This window comes from Pongo pygmaeus, chromosome 16 (genome assembly GCF_028885625.2).
Source record: "Pongo pygmaeus isolate AG05252 chromosome 16, NHGRI_mPonPyg2-v2.0_pri, whole genome shotgun sequence".
Classification (NCBI taxonomy): domain Eukaryota; kingdom Metazoa; phylum Chordata; class Mammalia; order Primates; family Hominidae; genus Pongo; species Pongo pygmaeus.
Window position 1 is genome coordinate 88184625 of NC_072389.2, and position 13641 is coordinate 88198265.

At 36.7% G+C, this 13641-nt stretch overlaps 1 protein-coding gene across 5 annotated transcripts in view; it reads right to left on the reverse strand.

Annotated features, from left to right (window-relative positions):
• EFL1 (elongation factor like GTPase 1) overlaps window positions 1-13641 on the reverse strand; it is a 131878-nt gene that overhangs the window by 97151 nt on the left and 21086 nt on the right. For 2 of the 5 annotated variants that reach the window (XM_054451673.2, XM_054451674.2), the window contains exons 5-10: window positions 13235-13368; window positions 12383-12520; window positions 10274-10488; window positions 2795-2918; window positions 975-1051; window positions 129-265 (exon numbers count right to left, since the gene is read on the reverse strand). In XM_054451673.2, the coding sequence (XP_054307648.1) occupies window positions 129-265; window positions 975-1051; window positions 2795-2918; window positions 10274-10488; window positions 12383-12520; window positions 13235-13368 (825 nt within the window). Of the gene's footprint in view, window positions 1-128; window positions 266-974; window positions 1052-2794; window positions 2919-3306; window positions 3357-3446; window positions 3573-10273; window positions 10489-12382; window positions 12521-13234; window positions 13369-13641 lie in introns of those variants that run through there. The other 3 variants (XM_063652823.1, XM_063652824.1, XM_054451676.2) reach the window with 2 other exon arrangements.

Below are 13641 nucleotides of genomic sequence, written 5' to 3' on the forward strand. Positions count from 1 at the left end.
TAAATAAGCAGAGAAGACTTATTTTGGATTGAATATTATTTCCAGAGAATTTCCTGGTTGTCATAACGCATTGTTTTTTCTTGCTTTATCAAAACTATTTCATTAAAAACCATCAGAATAAAGGATACCAAGAACAGCATGCGATATGGGTAGCCACTGATTGCAAATGGCGTTGATCTGAACTTTGGGGTCTGAATGTCGTGCCTCCCGGGCTCCAATTTTTAATCCTAAAGAAGTCACTATTTTATCAATTTTGTCTTTGTCCCTATAGTAAACACAAGATTGGAGAGGGGAAATGTCATATGCACATATAAACAGGCAGTGGAATCCAACATTATTTGGCATATTTTTACCCTAATGTGTTACCTTTTCAAAAAAGCTAAAAATGATTGAAGGGAATCCTGCCACCACAGAAGGGGCCTCCTCAACCTCTACTGTTACACTTTCAAGTTAATCCTTCTTTAAGATTTCCCAGGAAGTACTTCTCCACAATCTCCTCAAGCAAGCTATATCAAGTGGTAAAACAGTCTTACAAATAAGTGCTAACAAGTCATTATTCCACCTCAGGAATAACTTAGAAAGCAAATTTACTAAAGGAAACTTATACCAGAAAAGTTATTTCTCAACTTCCCCATTAATGATCCTAGCTATCAAGCACCTTTTCTACTTTAATAACTATTTTTTAAACGTTGGTTTGCATAAACAAAGACCCAATGTTTCTTTCTATCCTTTTATCTCTTCTCCTCAGCACTCTATAAAATATTGCTATCCTGTCCCTCCAACATCACCCTTTAGCTGGGTTACATACACTTCTTTAAATTTCTTCCAAGCCCTGTAATCAGCTCATCTGTAGAAGCTCTGTTCACTTTCTCAGAACATCTCAGCTTCTGAAATACGACTCATCAAACTGGAAAGTGAGACAAATCATACTGCCTAAAGATGCCTAAAAGTAAACAATGTTATAAGAGTCTTACTTTTTCAAAACAGCATCATACAAACTCCATATATTTTCCAGGATCAACTGTACAAATAAAGGTTTCTTTCCTTTGGCCTGTACAAAAGAATATACGGGCTTAAGTTCCTGAACATTTAATAGGCATTTATATATTCCTTCTTGACATGCTTTTATTATCAATAGGTTTCATTTCTACTTGAAAATATTTATTCAAAAATAAAGTAGATGAAAGTAGTTATAAGAATGCACTAAACAGCCAATAATCCACAATCAATAATAATCCACTGTTCTTTCCTCTGGGAACCATAGACTCAGACTTTACAAGTGATATGACCATTCGTGGGTCATGTTACCATGGCTGCCATGAAACAAATACACACAGCACACAAGCCAAGAGCTAAAACACTCTGCATATGCGGGCTCTTTCCATGCACTTCAGTCTAAAATTACCTTAGAAGAAACATAAAGCATTCTTAAACATATTTCTAAACGTTCACAAGGATAGGAAAATTTTGAAAACCCAAGAAACCCCATCATTTCTCTTACCAAACTATGCAAAAAGTTAATAGCAAGAGCACCTTGTGGGGTATACTCTCCCATACACGAGATGGGATATATTAATAAACTGATACCTCCTTTCTGAAGAACTACAGCCAACAGTATTAAGAAATTAAAAGTCATTGGCTTAGAATGCTCAGTTTTAAAAAAAAGCATAATGAAGACATAAAACTTATGCACAAAGATGTCTATTGTAACTCTACAATATCAAAACATTCGGAAAAAAACTATGTCCAATCTTAAGAGAATGATTCATAAATGATAGTGTTCTCACAAAATAAAATAACAGGGTGCTTATTGAATTATTTCATATAATCATAACTATCCTATGAGATAAGTGCTATTATCTCAATTTTACAGAAGAAATAACTGAGATAAAAGTCATAGAGCCAATAAGTGGTGGAGCCAAAATTCAAACACAGAGTCAACTCTCAAGGCATGCTCTTTCCCACTTAGCTATATTCACTCCCTTTAAAATACATTGTTTATAAAAAAGCTTTTAATGGCAAGGGAAGATGTTCATGATATGACAAAAGCAAAAGGGCAGCTACATTGTATAAACAGCATATCTCAACTGAGGGATGTATATACCTATATAAAAAGAATGAAAGAAATTATGAACATCTACTAGCAGTGCTGGCTTCGATTTTTTTGTTTGCTGTGGCTTTATACTTGTGAGTACTTTCTCAAAAGCAATGTACCTGATTGTCAATGAGAATAAATTTATGAAATCCTGGTTTTTCCATTAAAAACATAAAGCTCCAAGAAAAGTATCCTTTGTGTGTATATGACAGCATTCCTACACCACCTCTATCTGTAGAAGGGGTTTCAGGGAGCACCCACCTCTCCCGATCTATACTGCATGATGACCAGCATGCAGTGAGATAAGGCCTCAGCTGAGACTAGAAGGACAGTGTGAACCATACAGGGATGTCTAGAAGAGACATCTCTTTATGGTGACAGAGACAAACAAATGCACGGCACAAAATGTGTGCCTTCAGGTGCCCAAGATGTAAGATTTTTGGTCTTCTGAAAAAAAAGAAAAGAAAGAAAAGAAAAGGCAGTTCTTTGCTCACTATACTTAAAAGGACTAAGAATTCTGTATGAACAATACCTGTATATGAGACTTGTAAGCCTTTCCCAATTAAATACAGTAAAAAATCCCTCATGAACTCACCTGCATAAATTAAAGCTGAATTACATTTATTAAAGATATTACAGTATAGGTTTTCATAGGGCAAGAATATGACCAACAATCAAAAGGGACATATACCACATTACCTGATCACCCTTCATGATCTTTTTAGCCTTCATATTTATATAGTAATCTCCCCACAAGGTTTTCATAAGAACTTCCTTTTTGATGCCAATTTTTTGACTGTAGATTCTGGCGAAGGGCTCAATTCTGAAAGAAGACCAAATGTTCATGTTTTTAATAACAACGATTAGCATAGCTAATATTTGAACATTTCTGTGACAGGTACTGTGCAAATTTCTTTAAACGTGTATTACTAAACTTAATCCACTATCCTACAAAATTTCCCCATTTTACAGAAAAGGGTAATGAAGCAGAGATATCACACAGGGAAGAAGTGAGGTGGGGATTTAAATCCAAGCAGTCTGGCTCCAAAGCCCATGTTCAGGTCTACACTAATATGAATTGTACTACATGCTATAGCTTTCTTTCTTAATTCTGCACGTGTAAAACAAGATAAAATTAGGGACAAGAAAATGCAAGCTCCAGCTGCCTGTCACAACTATGCCAACAATAAAATTTTATTTCAGCTACTCACTGCTGTAAGTGATAGTTGCTCACAAATGAAAGAAACTCTTGAGCCACAACCTGCCAAAACAAGATTTTTATTATCCTAGATTAATGGTAAACATACACACACTGACTTAACTCACATCAACCCACAGAGAAACCACTTACCACGGTGGTCTCCAGTCACAGGAAGACAGTCAATCAACAACTAAGGGTCCTATATATAGCATCTGCATTGTCTGGATAAAGGACCTAAGAAATACATTTTCTTTAGAGAACAATCTAGTTTAAGGTTTGAGATTAGAATTTTCAAAGTACCAGCATCTTAAAAGATGCCTGCTCAGGAAAAAAAAAAAAAAGGATATCCCCAGTTTTTTTCCACACCATACTGAAAGCCCAACCTAAGTAATCACACAAGAAAAGGAAATAAAAGGTATACTGATTAGAAAAGAAGAAATAAAACTATCTTTGTTCGCACGTGACTCTTTAATCACTCCTCCACAAATGAAGACAAGGTGAAAGGCTGACATCCACTGATAGAGTTCGTACGCCTCAAAAAGAAAGCAGGCTCTGCCTTGCTGCCTACTCTGTGGATCCCTAAAAAGAGTCAGGCCTTCTCCTGGCTTCCTGTGTTTCAGCACACCCAGAACGGTGCACAGAGCCTTACTACCAGATGTTAAGTCAGGATACCCTTATCTCTGCGGCTTTTCATTTATCAACACCCAGTATTGCTAGGCAGGCTGCAACCTGCCATACAGATTTGCAAACCCAATTCAGGACCTACAGGCAGGTCCAAGATCTACACGTGGAAGGAAACAATAGGAGGCAACCACTGTGGACTGACTTCCCTGGCATTCTCCAACCTAACTTTAGAAGGGAGCCCTATTTGTTAGCAGTGATGCTCCCTGGGGCCTCAATAATACAGCTGAAGCTTTGCTCTCCACATTGGCGACTTGGGTCTATTCTTAGATGGTTAAAACCGGAGATAATGACTGAGTGATGAACACATGAAACCTGTGACATTTTCTTTCTTTTAAATTTGAATTATTTTTTCACCTGATATAGGACCAACTTTTGTATATCCTTCACCACTGACACTTAAATTCTGACTTTAATTATTCTATTCATATGGTTCATGTTCCTGTCTCCTAACCTGTGAAAATCTCCCCCAAACCATGTGCCTACAGAGTTCTACTTATAGTTCTATTTTTGTCTCATGCACTTTGTTGTTATGATAATTGACAGTTAATCTCTTCACTAGTAAATGTGTCAATTATCTATACAAAAATGATCCTTATGCCATAATTCATTTACCATAAATCCTATTTTATGGTTAATACTGCCAAACCTCTCTTTTCATTCACATTTGGTTGACATAATCTGAGCTAAAGCTTTGGTATTTAGCCTCTGTCCATTATGCTTTATGTTTATCTCTTTTATGTAGCAAACTTATGGATTTATTTTTTTAATAAAATTTCCTTTCTAAAAAATATCTCCTTAGTAGGGGATTTCATACATTTATTGGTATAATCATTTATTGGTACGACTGTTTTGATCAGTTACATTTCCAGTGTGGTTTCTATTCTTCCAGGATTTTTTTTTTAAATGTTGATTTGTGTTACCCAGACTGTATTACACATTATTTTATCTTTTATAATGACATGTCAGATAAATATCCTGCTCTTAATTCTGAAAGTGGTAAACTTAAAGATTTTTATAAATAAACACTCTAAAACCTCTATCAAAATCATAAATTATAGTAAGACATTTGCCCATTTGCTTAGGCTAGGCTCTTCTAGTCCACTATATAAAATATTCACACATGTGTACACATACGGGTATATAAATCTTTCAAAAATCTTGTTGCTTATCCTTTTCATTCTTTTTTATTCCGTAGTTACCACAAAATTTGCTTAACATAAACCCATTCCACATTACTGCTAGTGCTTTTATTTGTTTTTGTTATTAGTTACAATTTTTAAACACTGACAATTTCTAGCACTTCTCCATTCTTGAATTCTATTTTAATTCATTTCCTCTATAACTGCAAACAAGATTCTAAGAGACCTGCAGACAGATTTATATTCCAAGACTACTAATCTATTCGTTGCCTATCTTCCTGAATGACAACTCAGTCAAGTATGAAATTACTGAGCCACACACCCTTTTGCCCTCCAAGCTACCCAGTAGATTAATGTTAATTACAGAATTCTAATACTCGGTTACACAAAGACAAGTAAATCTATTACAAAGGGCTTTTCATTGTCTCTTCTCTCCTGTCCCTATTCTATAAAGCTGAGGACTCAGTTCTATGTATCTAAAACAAGAACTTAGATTCTTGATGCTACCCATCCAAGTCCATGTGCTTCTGCTTTTCAGAGCAGACTCTCCCAGATTAACATCAATTAACAGGATAGATTTAGGCAGAAGACCTAGGTTCAGCCTCTAGTCACACTTCTTAATCCTTTCTCACTGCAGAGTTTATAGAACCATCTTGCAAATTCTGGAATGTGCTTATTTTCCACCTTTTGTGACACACGCAGCTGTCAACTTGGCCTATTCACTGACATTTTAGAGGAAAATGGGAAGGAAAAAGTCTCTGGTGCTTTCATTTCCACCACTACTTTCCCATAAATTCACATATCAACTTGTTGACAACAGACAATAGCCAATCTCTAAATCTGACCTTGTCTAATACAGGGGAACATTCATTTATTGGCTGACAGTATCCAAAAATGTCAGAAGTAAGGGCTACATAAATTACCCTTATTCTATCCATTCAACTTTCTCCCCGTTCCTTTTCCTTCCACAATAAACTTCCCCCAATTTGTGTGATTTAGACTAAAATTAGCATAAAACATTGAATTACTTATGAAAATCACTGTAAGAAAGGGACAAGCCTCACACCTTGTGGTTTACTAGCAGAATGCTCACAAATCAGGAAATCAACAAGTACGACCCTATTATACGACTGAATGAATCACTGTGAATGAATCTGAAGAAAGTCTTGAAATCATCTTAGCCCAATATTCTTGTTTTTTCAGATAAGTAAACTGAGGCCTAGAAAGGTGATAATGACAACCCATCAACCATATATGAAAAGTGCAAATTCTCAGCAGGTTCACAATTTCTATTTTTATCATATATGTATTACCTCAATTTATTTAAGTCTAGTATGACCTTTCGGGTATCAAATGGATTAAGGTATCTATAATTTATTATAAACAGAAAATTATGATATTATATTACACTTCCCAAGACAAAATCTGGTCAAAGGGAAATTGGAGAACAAGTTCCTGTAAAAAGGAAAATACATTTTAAAAAATGAAGCCAGAGATTTGTTAGGCTACTCCCAAGCCTTGCATTCTAGTCAGCTCCTGATCCTTTCTTTCTTTCCAATTCTAAGTCATACTGATACATATTTCATGAAGAGACTCTGTTTTCTCCTAGTGCATCTTTTCTAGTTCTACGATCCCTGCAAATTACATGCAATATCAAGCCCACAACTAAAGTTAACTACCATTATGGTCCCACTATTATTTATCCAAACCACAGACATTTTTCTCAAAGCAATAATCTTTTAACTACATTTGGATTTTTTGATTCCACAAGTCAGAAACTGTTGGAGTTTAAAAAATGTGATCAATTATCTACTCCATTCTGAAATCCAATGTCACTGTTTACATGGCCTCAGCATGTGCAAATTCGGGAGAGGCAATAAGAAGAAATAAGGATCCTTCTACCCCATAGGGAAGACACCAGAGAAGAACCATGTCAAGAAAACACAGGCTTCAGACTCAGGCAGACTTTAATCTTAATACCAACTCTGCCTCTTAGCAGCTGAGTGATGTTGAACAAAAGTTACTCAATGTTCTTGAGACTTAGATAATAAATAGTAATATCTATTTCAAAGGAGTGTTGTCAGAATTTGGTGAAATAATTTAAATAAAGTGACTAACTCAATATTTAGTATATGTACATCCTCAATAAAGCTAGACTAACTTTTGCTACTGTTGGTATCAAAGTTGATATAAATGTATTTGTTCATCTATGTATAAATAACTTTGAGAAGATAAAAAACTCACAGGAAATAAACTGAGCTAAGGAATAAGGTGGGATCCTTTTGTGGTATACATTTGAATTTATTCAAGAATAAAGTTAAAGTTAAAAATCAATTGTATATAAAATCTATAAAGAAATGCAAGACTGGCTAAATATTAAAAAACATCAATCAATCAATGTAATATACCATATTAACAAGCTAAAGAAGAAAAATCATACAAATATATTAATTAATACAGAAAAGGTATGTGACAAAACTTGACACATTCATAATAATGACATTCAGAAAAATAAGAATATTAGGGGACTTCCTCAACTTGATAAAGGACATCTAAAAACAGCCTGCAGTCCTAACATTATTTCTAATGGTGAAAGGCTTAATGCTTTCCTCCTAAGACCGAGAAGGCAAGGATGTCCACTCTCATCACTGTCAGTCAAATAGTGCTGGAAATTCTAGCCAGTGCAATAAGCAAAAGAGAAAACAGCGTGCAGATAGAAAAGGAAAAAAATGCAACAATCCCTATTTGCAGACATGATTGTCTCGTAGCAAATTCCAAAATATCTACAAAGAACTGCAAGTGAGTTCAGCAAGGTGACAGTATACAAGAGCAACATACAAAAATTAATTGTATTTCTATATACTAGATGAATGTGCGAACACCAAAATTAAAAATATCATTTATAATCATTCAGAAAAATGAAAAATAAAGTATAAATCTAACTCAACATGTACAGCACTTGTATGCTGAAAACTATAAAATGCTCATAAAAGAATTTTAAAAAATTTTAAATAAATGGAGAGGCATAGTGTTCATGGAATAGAAAAAAATTCAACATAGCAAAGATGTCAAAATTCTCCCCAAATTAACAGGTTTACCAAGTAATTTCCATCAAAATCCTAGCAAAATATTTTTGCAGATATAGGTAAGATTACTATAAAATTTACATGGAAAGGCAAAGGCCTTGAACAGCAAAAGTAATTTTGAAAAATAAAAATAATGTGGACAGAAATAATCTACCTGATTTCAAGACTTATTATGCAGCTACACTAATCAAAATTACGTGGTACTGTTGGAAAGACAGACACATAGATTAAAGGAACAGAACAAAACACTCAGAAACAGACCCACACAAGTATGCCCAAGTGATTTTGACAAAGGCACAAAAGCAATTCTATGGAGAAGAGATAACCTTTTCAACAAAGGGTTCTAGAGTAAATGGAAATCCATAGGCCCTCTCCTCCCACCAAAAGAAAATCTCAACCCAAGCCTCACACTTTATACAAAAACTAACTCAAAATGGGTCACGGACTTAAACGTACAAAGTAAAACTAAAACTTTTAGAAAAAAATGAGAGACAATCTTTAGGATCTAGAGCTAGGCAAAGAGTTCAACTTGACTCTAAAATCAAGACCCATAAAAAGAAAAAATGATAAACGAAACTTCAGCCAAATTAAAAACTTTGCTCACTTTGATGGCTGGGAGCAGTGGCTCATGCCTGTAATCCCAGCACTTTGGGAGGCCAAGGAGGATCACCTCAGGTCAAGAGTTTGAGACCAGCCTGGACAACATGGTGAAACCTGGTCTCTACTAAAAGAAACACAAAAATTAGCGGGGAGTGGTGGTGTGCACCTGTAGTCCCAGCTATTCAGGAGGCTGAGGCAGGAGAATCGCTTGAACCTGGGAGGCGGAGGTTGCAGTGAGCCAAGATTGAGTCACTGCACTCCAGCCTGGGCAACAGGGCAAGACTCTGTCTCAAAAAACAAAACAAAACAAACAAACAAAACAAAAAACAAAAAATAAACTTTGCTCACTTTGAAAGACACTGTTAGAGGATATGAAGTCAAACTATAGACTGGGAGAAAATATTTGCAAAGCACATATGAGACAAAGGACTACTGTTTAGAATAGAAAAAACTCTCAAAATTCAGGAGTACGAAGAAAACACATTAAGAAAATGGGAAAGGATGTGAAAAGACATTTCACCCAAGAGGACCTACAGATGACAAATCAGCACATGGAAAGATGTTCAAGGTAAACCAGCTGTTAGGAAAACGCAAATTAAAACCACAATATCATATTAGTACACACCCAACAGAACTGCTAAAATGAAAACAGTGACAACACCAAACGTGAACATTTGGAGAAACTGGATCACTCATGCATGCATTGCTGGTGAGAATATAAAATGGTACAGTCCCTCTGGAAACAGTTTGGTAGTTTCTTTAAAAACTAAACATACAACTACCATATGACCCAGCAACTGCACTCCTAGGCATTTATTCCAGAGAAATGAAACCTATGTTCACACAAAAACCTACACATGAATGTTTATAGCAGCTTTACTCATAATGGCCCCCAAAGGAAAAAAAAAAAAACACCAGATGTCCTTTAATGGGTGAATAGTTAAACTGGGGCACATCCACACCATGGAATACTACTGAGCAACAGAAAGGAACCAACTACAGTATTAATGCATGCAATAACTTGGATAAGTCTCTAGAGAATCATGCTAAGTGAAAAAAGTCAATCTAAAAAATATTACATATTTTTTGGTTCCATTTCTATAACACCCTTGAAATGAGAAATTTGGAGATAAGATAAATGGTTGTCAAGGGTTAAAAAGGGTTTGAGGGTGGGAAGGAAGTAGCTGTGGCAATATAAGGGCAACGTGAGGGAGCCTTGTGGTGACAGAAATGTTCTGTATATTGACGGCAAATGGCAAAGTCCTGCTTGGTTATTGTACTACAGTTCTACAAGATGTTATCATGGATAGGAGGCAGTTACTGGGTAAAGGGCACCAGAGAACTCTCTGTATTATCTCTTACAACTATAGGTGAATCTATAATTATCTCAAAATAAAAAGTTTCACTAAAAAAAATCAACTGCATATAAAATCTGCAAAGAGATTTAATCAGATTCAAACAGACTTACCCAAAGCCCCACCCATCTATTGCACTGGTAAACACCACATTTCCCTGTTCTGGAGAGAAGTAAAGGTGAGAATCATCCGTGTCCTCCAAGCCAGTGCTCCAGTCATATACTTGCTCTCCTTGCTCAGAATTTGGATTCACTTGGGATTCAGTCTCCCTCTCTGCTCTTTCTTCTAGGACTTTAGAAGTAAAAAGAGTTCCTGTGAGCGCATTAATCTAGGAGAGATGGTGAAATGGCAGAGCGTCATTCAGATGCTTAGCATGATCACCGCAGGAGAAACACTGTTTAACCTGTGTTAGGGCTAGAATCATCAGTCAGTTTGGGCTCATTAAGCACACACGAATGGAGGTGACATTTACAATCAGTGAATAACTTACATGTATCCATCCTTCCTAAACTCAGCATAACTAAATTATAAGGCTTTTGGAAGGTTATTTTGTGATTATTATTATTAATGCAAATGTTAGTGTGTCATATCCTTAATTTGTTTTTCAGTACTGAGGCCTAGTATCACAAAGTACTCATGATTTCCAACCCCACAATCCTAGTTTGTAACCTCAGTCCACTGCCTTGCCCATCTCTCACATCGGTTGTCTGAAATGTGCACTACTCTCTTTAGGCCCTCTTCCCAACTCCTAATCCTCAACTACTTTCACTCCCAAATAGGCAATAATCTTATGTCCTACCTTAGAAAGAAAATGGAACTTATTACTCAGATTTCCTTCAAGTGCCCCACATCCCAATCTACAAGCTCACTTATGTCTGCAAATACCACTGACCTTTCTCCTCCCAATGCAGGGCAGGAGTTATTTTACCTGTTCCTAAATTTTTTTTTTTTTTTTTTTAGAGGCGGAGTCTCACTCTGTCGCCCAGGCTGGAGTGCAGTGGCGTGATCTTGGCTCACCATATGCTCTGCCTCCCGGGTTCACACCATTCTCCTGCCTCAGCCTCCCCAGTAGCTGGGACTACAGGCGCCTGCCACCACGCCCGGCTAATTTTTTGTATTTTTAGTAGAGACGGGGTTTCACCTTGTTCGACAGGATGGTCTCAATCTCCTGACCTCATGATCCACCCACCTCGGCCTCCCAAAGTGCTGGGATTACAGGTGTGAGCCAGCATGCCTGGCCTACCTCTTCCTATTTCTACAAAGAATGATATCCATCCATCATTCTTTTTCACTGTTCTACTTTTATTGTTTCCTGCCTTTAGCAAATAAATATACACAAGTTGCCCTCATCAACAGCTTTCCACTGTGTTGAGGAAGGCATTTCAAACTCTCATGCATAGCATATCAGGTTCACCGACATCTAAATCCTATATCCTTTTTCCCATTTCTTGTAACTGTTGAAAATGATCTAATTCTTCAGCTATAAAACAATTTACAGTTCCTTAAATGAAACACTATACTGTGCTTTTTCTTGCCTTTATGACTTTGCCCATCGTATTCCTTCTCTTTTGAATGTCCTTTTCCTGCCTACCTGGCAAACACCTACTTTACTTCCATCTCAAGGTTTCCATTCTACGATTTCTAACTCATTCTTCCCTCTTGACCCAGTCTGGGTTAGATGGCCCTTATCTATGCTGTCATATCACACCCAGGGCTTATCTCATTGTTCTCCAAATATCTCTTTGTCTCCCCTACTATACTGTGAGCTCCTTGAAAATAGGGATTCTGACCTGTCCATCTTATATTCACAATCCCTAGTGCACAATGGACATTTGATAATTCATTTATTCAACATATATCTATGAAATATTTGCTGAATAAATAAATGAATGAATGCTTGGGTAAAATTTCCTGTAACGACAGGTAATAAAATACTATAGACAGGTAATAAAATCCTAATATTGCTTCACTTTGGAACCAAGATACAGTTTTAAACAAGAGAGCCTATTGTCCAAGCTTTATATGATGGGTGATTCCAAGAGATGGAAGAGCCTACTGAGAACATGCTTTTTCTATTGCCTTTCTTGTAGAATAACACCAACATGTATGAATCTGAAGTGGAAAAGTTCACTTTTCTGTAGCAATGGCTCATACCCAGCTCAGTAACTTCCTTACAACTCTTCTTCGTGGCTAAATTTTTTAAATACTAAAAATTAAAATACCTGTTCTAAAATATTCTTGAGGTGAGAATAGGCCTCTTGTGGGGTGAATTTCAGTTCCACTATCAAGCGATCAATCTTATTAATCACTAAAACCGGACGGATGTTTTCAAGCCAAGCTTGTCGCAGAACTGCCTGTGTCTGATAAAAACAGAAAGAAAAATGTAAAACTCATGATTTGAAATAATTAGAGCACATTAGAAAATCTTGATTAATAACCACTCTAGGCTATGCCAGTCAGACAAGGGTATTCACTAGGCATTCACAAACTACGTATACAGCGGAGTAACAAAGAACTACACATAAGAAATCATTGCTGCCTTTATGCAACTGACAGTTAAGAAGGATAAATAAGGCTGGGCATGGTGGGTCACACCTGTATCTCAGCACTCTGGGAGGCTGAGGCTGGTGGATTGCTTGAGGCCAGGAGTTCAAGACTAGCCTGGCCAATATGGCGAAATCCCGTCTCTACTAAAAGTACAGAAATTAGCCAGGCGTGGTGGCACATGCCTGTAATCCCAGTTACTCTGGAGATTGAGGCATGAAAATCACTTGAACCCAGAAGGTGGAGGTTGCAGTAAGCCAAGATCACACCACCGCACTAAAGCCTAGGTGACAGAGCAAGACTCTGTCTCAAAACAAACAAAAACAAAAACAAAGTATGTTAAATTAAAGTCATCATCTCTAAGATCCCTTCAGAACTCTGGTGATTCAACTCCATCACAGACTGGAACGTTACCAAATGTGAAATATAAAACCAATGTTGTGATTGTCAGTGAAATGCCTAAAGTCAGTCAGTTCCCCCTCTTTCCTCACCCTTAACCATTTAAGTATTTTCTCATCACAATCCATTACCTGTGGACAGACTCCTTCCACAGCATCTACCACAATGATGCATCCATCACAAATGCGAACAGCAGTTGATACTTCTGAGGAAAAGTCCACGTGTCCTGGAGAGTCTATCAGATTAATCAGGTACTCCTCATTACCTAAAATACAATTTGTAAACACACATTTTCAGTTGTCCAGGTATACAATGCTCTTCCTCAGGCATTCTAGAATAAGAAAGCTGAAAGCTTCTAAGAAAAAACTGAACAAAGCTAAAGGAGTTGAAAGCTCAATCCAGAGCTACCATTCCAACTTTTCCCACTGATGGGACTACTGATTCCAAATGGCATCTATATAAAATGTTAACGGACTTTATTATTCTAATAGTTACCACTTAAAAGCTTAGTGGGAGCCAGCCACTATGATACTCATTT